Below are 10,000 nucleotides of genomic sequence, written 5' to 3'. Positions count from 1 at the left end.
CCTCAAATGTCGATATCAGGAGGTCTTGCTCTCTGTAGTATCGCCTGATTGGTCGGTCGATTAGGGATTGGGGTGGAAAGTTGATTTTGATTGGGTCAGTAATTTGATTGGTCGGTTGATTGATCGAGCGTTTGATTGGCTGGATGAATGAACAATTTGGTTGGTTAGTTGGTTGGTTGGTTGATTGATTGGGAATCATCACAACCTTTATTACCAATTTCAAAAAAAAGATCCAAAATAGTTACTTGATGCCCTTGGAAAGGGTTTTATCCTCTACCCTTTTCCCCCTCCTCTGAGACGAGAACTGTGTCATGTTCATTTGCCAGCTACCCTCATCTGGTTGCAATTAATGCAACATTAACATAAATTAACATTTTTAAATTTTACAACTGATAAGGAGATAACACCAAAGAAAGTAATTGTATTGTAAAGTAATTGTATTGTAATTTTTATCACTATTATCATATTAAGTTGATAATGAGTTAGTTGTATGGGTGACAAATTTTTTTTTATTTTATAAAGTTAGAGTTAAGGACAAATAAGGTTATATAATTAACAAATGAATGGATAATTATTTGACTGATGAATGAATGAACGAATGAATGAACGAACGAAAGAATAAATGAATAAATGAACGAATGAATGAATGAACGAACGAATGAATGGATGAATGAATGAAGGAATGAATGAAAAACTTAATCAGTCAATAAATAAAAAATAACAGACATTGTATATAAATTAGATGGTCACATATTGAGAGAATAAGTAAACAAGCAAACGAATGAATGAATGAATGAATGAATAACAAAATGGATAAAACCATAAATGAATGAATGAAAAATTGAACTAAACTAAAATAAAATAGGCATGTACAAATACAGAATCCATAATTACAATTACAAGATGAAAACATAAGTAATCAATAATAATAATCTGCAAGTACAAACACATACACGCGCGCGCGCACACACACATACACGCACAGACACATATACACACACACACAAATATAAAAACACACAAATTTACGCACATGCATAAGCATATACAAACAAACATAGATACACAAACATACATAGACGCGCAAACATACATAGATGCGTAAACATATAATCTGGCATACAAAAACACAAGCGTATAAACATATACATACATAAACAGGCATGCACAATACACAGATACAAACATAAAAATACATACATACATATATAAACAACATAAACACACACAAACATATACAAGGATATAAACAAAAGCATACAGCATACGTTTACCATTGCTCATAGTGATAAACATTACTAGTAATACAAATTCAACATCTATAAATATATATATATAATTATTAATATTATTATTATATTTAATAATTTTAATTGAAATGATTTTAAAGTAAGCATTTCCTTGAATGAAAAAGTGAGAGCTGATCTGGTTTAAATTAACAGATCTTCCATACATACATACATACATACATACATACATACATACATACATACATACATACATACATACATACATACATACATACATACATACATACATACATACATACATACAATGACAAAAGAAGATTAATTAAAGGTTCATCTATTTACTTAATAAACAAACAAATGAAATAAAATAATATATAACACATAAATACACATACAAACACACAGACACATGACCAAATACAAAAAAACAAGCAAACATACATATATACAAACAAACAAACAAACAAACAAACATACATACATACATACATACGTACATACATACAAACAAACAAACATACAAACACATACAAACATAAAAAAGAAATTTCCAGTTACAACTGAACATCCAGTTTTGCCTAGTCACCATCATCATCATCCTTCTTTAACATCTATATCATTTTCTCAAATCTCTTACTATAAGCATGTATACATACATCCAACTCACATCATCATAATTCTATAATTGCATTAATTAATGATATCTATCTATTTTTATCTCTTTGTATCTGTGTATCTTCACAGGAACTGATGATTATCTCTTTAGTTATGAGATACTGATGATGATGGCAGATAACAACAAAACATAATAACAATAGTAACAAGACTAATATCATCAGTTCGACTTGAACGTTGTAAGAAAAAAATGTGATACCTATGTATCTGTTAAATTTTTTTTTTTCCAAATTTTCATTTAATTTGAAAGTAGACTTTTTTAGTTTTGAATTTTGGAGATTTTTTGCTGGCGTTTTTGTAATGAATTGTGAAATGTAAATATGAATGAATGATTGGTTGAATGAATGAATAAATGAATGAACAAACAAATGACTTAATGCAGCAAAACAATTAACTAACCAGCCTATGAATGATCATATGAATCAATTCATTAACTAACAACAAAGAGGAAACTGAGAAAGATTAAATGAAAGAACAAATGTAGAAAGAGGAGGAATGAACGAATGAAGGAATGAAAGCTAAACAAACAAATATCTGAATTGATAAATGAAAGAAAGAAAGAGAGAAAGAGAGAGTGCATGAATAAAACAGAACTTAATTTAAATCCGTGAAGAAGAAAAAAAAACCATCACACGATAATTAAACACTGAAGAGCTCAAGAGCCTTGCATAGGATACAACATCAATACACAACATCAACATCAGTTGATGAATTTTAAACAGATCATAAACCTCAAGACTAGGTATTGCTAATAATATACCTTCTTGTGGGTATCACACCACACATACACACACACACACGTGCGCGCGCGCACGCACACACACACGCAAACAGAAGAAATTAATAAGTTAATAAAAAGTTGATGAATAAAATGTTAAGAGTATTCCTTGAGTAACACCTCAATGTACTTGTGAGATTTAAAAACGATATGACTTCTTTACAAGTCAGTCTGTCTGTCTCTCTCTATATATAATCTCTGTGTCTCTGTGTGTGTGTGTGCGTGTGTGTGTGTGTGTGTGCGTGCATATTTATGTCTGTGTGTCATATATATACATCTTTATATATATATATATATATATATATATATATATATATATATATATATATATATATATATATATAAATACATACACACACACATACAAACAGACATACATACATACAGACATACACATACATACATACATACACACACATACATACATACACACATATACATACACAAACACACACACGCATAAATATTAGCCAAATGAAAATTTATAGCATTTCTTAACAATAAAAAATGTTATTTATTGAACTTCTATTTTGCAGACTTAGTTTCTGACCTCTGTGCATGTATGTGTGTGTGTGTGTATGTTTGTATGTATGTGTGTGTGTGTGTGTATTATGAATGTGGTAAAGTGCCTCTAATTAAAAAATTCTTAACATAATATAATCATAAAATTTAAATGAGCATAAAACTTTGTAAGTAAATTTTTTAACTTACACACACACCACACAAATACATACACACATACATACACACACCACACACATACATACACACACTCATACACCACTCATACACCACACATACACACTCACACACACACAAAAGCTAAATAAACTGGCCTGTTAATCAATCACATTTTTATTTAAAAGGTATAAAAAAAACCTTTTTTGTTAAGGTTGATGAGTTCCGATTCGATGGGTACCACCTCTTCCACCGTAATTGACCTCTTGTCCATGAATTGAACTTTGGCCTTTTCCAAAGACTGCAGGGACTGCCAGCCTGGCTATCATGATGATGATGATGGTGGTGATGATGATGATGATTATGGTGATGATAATAATGATGATGGGATGATGATTGGAATGATGATGTTGGTAATGGTGATGAGGAAGATGGTGGTGGCTTGTGTGGTGGTGGTGATAGTTAGATTTTCACAAAACTATGTTACCAAAAATATAAAATAACAACATTAAATTAGAATTAAAAATTAAAAAAATTGGTTAGTTTTTTAAAAACTAATTAGAATTAAGTAACAAACAAACTTAATTAGAAAATTAATTAATTAATTAACTAACAAGGTTCTTTTTGGAACTCGTTAGATTTAAATCTGATTTACTTTTAACCATCATCTGAGCTAACTCTTCAGACCTGACACTGCTTATGGATGGAATTCTCCCGTTTTGTTTGTCACCCATAGTAATAAATGTTTACTTCACAGCCGAAATAACTTGATTTATTTAAAATTTAAATTCAATTTTCGTAGATTTTACTGATGAAATATATGAAATATTCAACAGAATATCAAGCAACTATTTTTTTAGTTAAATTAAGTGAGATATCCGTTTTTTTCTAGACATAGTTTGGAGTTTAATGACCCTAGACTAGACAGATGTCAGGATGATCATCATTTTTAAATATTCTTTGTTAAAATCTTAACTAATTAGTATTATTATTACAGAAGATAGTTGTAATACACCCCTATAACAAAAAATATATAAAGAGAAATTAATTCAAATTAACATTATATCCAAATAAATTTTTTAAATAATTAACTGAAATTAACTGAAACAAACAAATCAGATCAACACAATGATGATGATAATAATAATAGTAACAAAATGATAATAATAATAATCTCTGACAATTCTAATTATGTCCAAAAATAATTGCAAATGTTAGTAATATTGTTAACTGTCAACCAAACCAAACCATTATTAAGTGAACTAATAAGTAATGAACTTAAGTATTATATATAATCATAAAGATGAATCATACTTTCTATTATTTATTATTAACAAATAAAAAACAAAAAATTATAATAAAAAAACAATATTGAAAAAAAATTTCTATTTGTTACAAACTTTTTTTTATATATCCCCACTAACCACACATTTACTCCCTTTCTCACTCTTTCATTCACTCATTTATTCACTCTTTCATTCACTTACTTAATAAATTACATTTACAATCAATTACAATCTTCTTACTATTCAATGAAAATAAGCTAAAATAACTAAATTAAATATGATTACTAAATTAAATTATCAAAATCTGCCAAATAATAATTCAACTTAACTATTATCCATAATTATAAATTAAATTAAAATTAATAACTAAATTAAAATAATTAATTATTATAAATAGAAAAAAATTAATAACTTACTATTACTTTGTCTGAGATCATTTCAATTAATAGCGTAAAATTATCAATATTAATAATATTGATAATTATTTATTTAGTAATTATTTCTACGTAAAATTCTTTAAAATACGATTTTTTTAAAGAAATTTTACGTTTTTGATCAAAGCGGCGAGCACTCACATGAAAAAAAGCATTGAAATTAGTGATGTTACCTATTTGCATACCGATACCGATTGAATCGAGTCAAGTAAATATCGGATAATACAATTTTTTTTATAACTGCGAAGTAATATACGTCATATATAGAATGTACGTATATTTAGAATGTTTTTAAAGTATATAAATATAGTAATATGCATTTTATTAACATAAATCCTGCGAAAGTAGTCTTTATTTATACACGAATGTTAAATTTTAGGGTGAATAACCATCGTTCGATGAGCAATAATTTGAAAATTAAAAGCTGTTTTGCTCTGTTTATCAGAATCTGTCAGAGGATCATCGACAAATATTTAAATAAATGAAATTTTAATACTTTTATTTTCATTAAATCTATTCAAATTTTTGTAACTCTATAACTGTAGTGTATAAATCGACAAAAGTAGTCAGTGTTCTAAGAATATTAAGACTACTTATGAGAATAAGTGTAAGTGCTTGGCGTGATTATTTAAAAATAAAATATCCAAAATATTTTCAATAATTGTTCGAGCTTACAAACTACAAAACCACAGAGTAATATATGAATTAATCTGCGAGTTTCAAAGTTCAAAATATTCACAGATATTTTTAAATGAATTGTTTAAACGAATTAAATATGAATTGATTTTATTATTATTGATTATATTATTATTGATTGATTGATTGAATTGAACTCAAGTTTGTGTGTGTATCAGTATCACGCACATATATTGTGTGGATGATTTGTATTATGCGTGCGTGTTTGTATCATTTTGTATGTACCTATAGTATCTTGTATGGCGTAGTATCTATGTTGTATATATATTGCATATAATGAGATGCTGATGTGAATGTAAAACTGTTCTCCGATTAAATGATTTGATTGAACAAACTTCTTCTTTCTTTCTCGTGCCTTATCCATTCCAGACATTGGCAACCATCAACCTTCACAAAACCCGATCTTTAACACTTTGTAGTAGTTGAAATGTGGTGATATACAACAAATGACACAAGGACTTCACGAATGTTATTCGTTGTTGACAGCGATTTTTTCCCTTACAATCTTTCCAGTAGTTGTTAGATTTTCTATTCTTACATAACACGCGGCGAAATGACGGTGCTGGGTAATTCAGGTGACATTTCATTCATATCTAAAAAATATTTTGACATAGCTTACAAATTGCTCCATCTTTTCTCGGAGTACAAAGTTTTTTTTAGAACTGACCATGGCTACTTTATCGAACAGCATCACTGAGAGTAACGACCACAAAGTATTACAGGGTTTAGACAAATGGGGCAAAGAAAGATACTCTAAGCTCTTTACTAGGTCGGTTTCCTTGTTTGGGAAGGATTATGCCCACCGGTCAAGTTGACAATTCTTTAGTTATGTTCTGCAAGTGTATTGTTCAACACGTGCACGATCCCACGGAGAATATCTGCTGGTAGGTAGGCATGTAAGTAAGTGGGTATTATAAAAAAGTTTAAATAAATGTAAGCAGGTAGGTGGGCGGGTCAGTAGGTAGATAGGTAGGTAGTTAGTGCTAGAGTTAGGGTAGGTAGAGGTAGGTATGTATGTAGATAGGTACGTTGGTAGGTAAGATCCCTTTGCTCGATGGTGGTTAGAAAATTGATATTAGATTCGTGATGTTTGTCAGAGGTTTGTGTTTTCATTTAGTTTGGTTTTTCGTTTTCAAGAAAAGTTTTATTTACATAGTTATTGTTATAAGTTTATCGCAAATGTTTTTTTTGTCACCAGACATAAAGTCAATCGGTTTTGTTTTGATGTCATTTTGCATGCTTAATTTCAAACCGTGGCGGACAATATGATTCGTTACTTTACATCGTAAATAATTTGTAGGTATCGTGCTAACTAAGTATCGAGTTGAATTCCAGACCTGTTAATAAAATTTTTTCTCAATTCTTAAAATTCAATTTTATCTATCCCGTTATGCAATAAAATTGAAATAATAATTAAACCTGGAATAATAAATCTTATGAAAATAAAGTTAAATAAAAAACTTTTATAATAATTCAAATGTAAAATGAAACATCAATAAAGGCAACTTTTATGATCATTCTTACATGAATAAATTAACAATACCTACGTACATATAGCCAACATCATACATGTATTGTAATACAACAACACAATATGCAGTCAGACCTAGTTAGAAAATAAAAACAAGGGCTTATCAATGGTTAAATTCTTATCAAAATACGAAATATACAGGCAAATCTAACTACAGAACCACGAGTATATATATATATATATATATATATCTATATATATATATATATGGTCACGCATTGAAAATTTCCATAAAGTCCATATTTAAACCGTATAAAACTTTAATATAATTATAATTGACACACACATGCGTAGTGCATTCACACATACACACGCGCACACACACACACACACACGCACACACACATACACGCAACAAGGACAAATTCTAGAAGAAAGCGGCGAGAATGGATATAGGTAATTAAAATATAAAACTTTTATGCCCCTAATATGCATGGGACACGAGCATAAAATATGCACCTCCTACTAGATTTTAAATATTCGAATTTGGCATCCTTGTTTTACATTGTTATGCAATGTAATACAAGCGTCTGGGTGTATGTATGTATGTATGTATGTATGTATGTATGTATGTATGTATGTATGTATGTATGTATGTATGTATGTATGTATGTATGTATGTATGTATGTATGTATGTATGTATGTATGTATGTATGTATGTATGTATGTATGTATGTATGTATGTATGTATGTATGTATGTATGTATGTACGTACATAAGTATGAATGCAGAAACTTGAACATTACGAGCGTTCATCGAGAGTCTTTAGAGGAAGAATTTCCGTCAAAGAATGTTTCGGCCCTTTAACTTCCTGACACTCTCGAGAAACAGGGCCACATCCAGAGATCAGTTGGATGTCTCTTGCTGAACAAAGAATTTGCCTCGCTTTGAAATCACCGGCTTTTACATTGAAAAATTGTGTAGGCGTACGAAACAGTTCACATATAAACATATCACGATGTGAGTTATATCGACGAAGCAAGTAACACGCTTGGCCGAATCTGGGAGTGTCGAGTAATCGGAAGCCTTACGGGCACACAAGCTCGTCGGTTAACTATTTAAACTCGCATTCCTTTTTCTTTCTACATAACCACATCCAGTAAGACGCTTGTTCGGCTGTATGTCCTATGTTCTTCATACATACAACTCGATCGTATTATACCTGCCAAACCCAAATCCTACAGAAAGCTGTACGCTGAACAACCAACAACACCTCTTGCATAGATCTCAACTGCGTACAACAAACACTTCAGCCAACGTTGCTTCATCTCACTAACAAGCTCTTCATACTTGGCTGTTTTCATAGCGTGGCTTGCTCTATATAAGCCTCATACGGTACAGTCAGTTAGACCAGAACAACAATGCCTGCTGACACCGACTGTACCACCACGTTGGGTCTCGATCCTGTATTCTTTATAAGCGATGGGTAGTTCCTTCTCCATGCTCTCCAAATCTGCCATGACCTTCCAATCTCTGCCGTTATCAAAAATACTTCTTCGGTTGCAAACTTCATTTCTCGTAGTTTGATCCAACTCACCCTCTTTTAGGAAATACCAGTCTGTGCGAAGCGTTTAACATAGATTAAAACTGAACACATAACATACATACATACATACATACATACATACATACATACATACATACATACATACATACATACATACATACATACATACATACATACATACATACATACATACATACATACATACATACATACATACAAACATACATACATACACACATACATACATGCATGCATACATACATACATACATACATACATACATACATACATACATACATACATACATACATACATACATACAATGCGAATGCTATAAAAGGAAAAAGCGTCCGATGTAAAAGAAAAATAAAGACTTGATTTAAGCGGTAGTCTTGCTGTTATTAACTTGGCGTCTTTGTTTGAAAATCTTTTTTTTCTTTCTTTCATTCTTTTCACTTTCTCTCATTCATTTTTACAATCTTTTATCTATTTTTTACGCTCTTTCTCTCTTTGCTCGACAGTTTTTCAAAAAATTTGTAAAGTTTTTTTTGTTTGAGAACGTTTTAAAGAAAAATAAATAAAGCGAGTTATCTAAGATTGCATTCGTTTGCTTCTGGGTTAGTTAAGCATTCGTTAAATGAAATACATAGATTGTGTATAGTACAATACAAATTATAACCGATATTGTTATTACGTGTATCATTGTTCTAAAATTAATTAATTAATTTATTTATTTATTAATCAATTTATTGATTTATTTATTATAATCCGAGAAATTGTTAAATTGGAAAATATTTTTGTGTCATTTCGTTTTGAAGATAACATTGGTATCGTGCGGAAATTAACCCATACTTTATTAATCCGAATATTTTAATTTGTAATAATAATAATTAATAATATTTCTTTTAAATAATAATAATATTTCATGTAATTACAATTAAAATATTTCTAAAAATGTTATTATAAAATATTTATTTGCAACTATAATCACTTTATTATTTATTTAAAAAATGACGTTTATAATAATTGGCAGAGTTAATCCAACCGTAAATAAAAAGATATTCTCTCTATCTCTCTCTCTCTCTGTCTCTCTTTTTCTCCATCTCTTTTTTTATTCTCTCTCTCTCTCTCTCTCTCTCTCTCTCTCTCAATAGAAAAGAATAT

General features: G+C 29.7%; 1 protein-coding gene across 1 annotated transcript in view; it reads right to left on the bottom strand.

Annotated features, from left to right (window-relative positions):
• The window catches only part of HELRODRAFT_150569 (hypothetical protein), a gene marked incomplete at both ends in the record, with an annotated part of 3,406 nt that extends 2,161 nt beyond the window's left edge, over window positions 1-1,245 (bottom strand). Inside the window, one exon of the mRNA XM_009016995.1 lies at window positions 1,218-1,245. Coding sequence (XP_009015243.1) covers window positions 1,218-1,245 — 28 coding nt within the window. The remainder of the gene's footprint in view (window positions 1-1,217) is intronic.
• Between the last annotated feature and the right edge of the window lie 8,755 nt (window positions 1,246-10,000).

Source organism: Helobdella robusta (genome assembly GCF_000326865.2).
Source record: "Helobdella robusta unplaced genomic scaffold HELROscaffold_2, whole genome shotgun sequence".
Lineage (NCBI taxonomy): Eukaryota > Metazoa > Annelida > Clitellata > Rhynchobdellida > Glossiphoniidae > Helobdella > Helobdella robusta.
The sequence above is the reverse complement of the archived record's forward strand: the minus strand, read 5'-3'. Positions and strand labels throughout refer to the sequence as shown.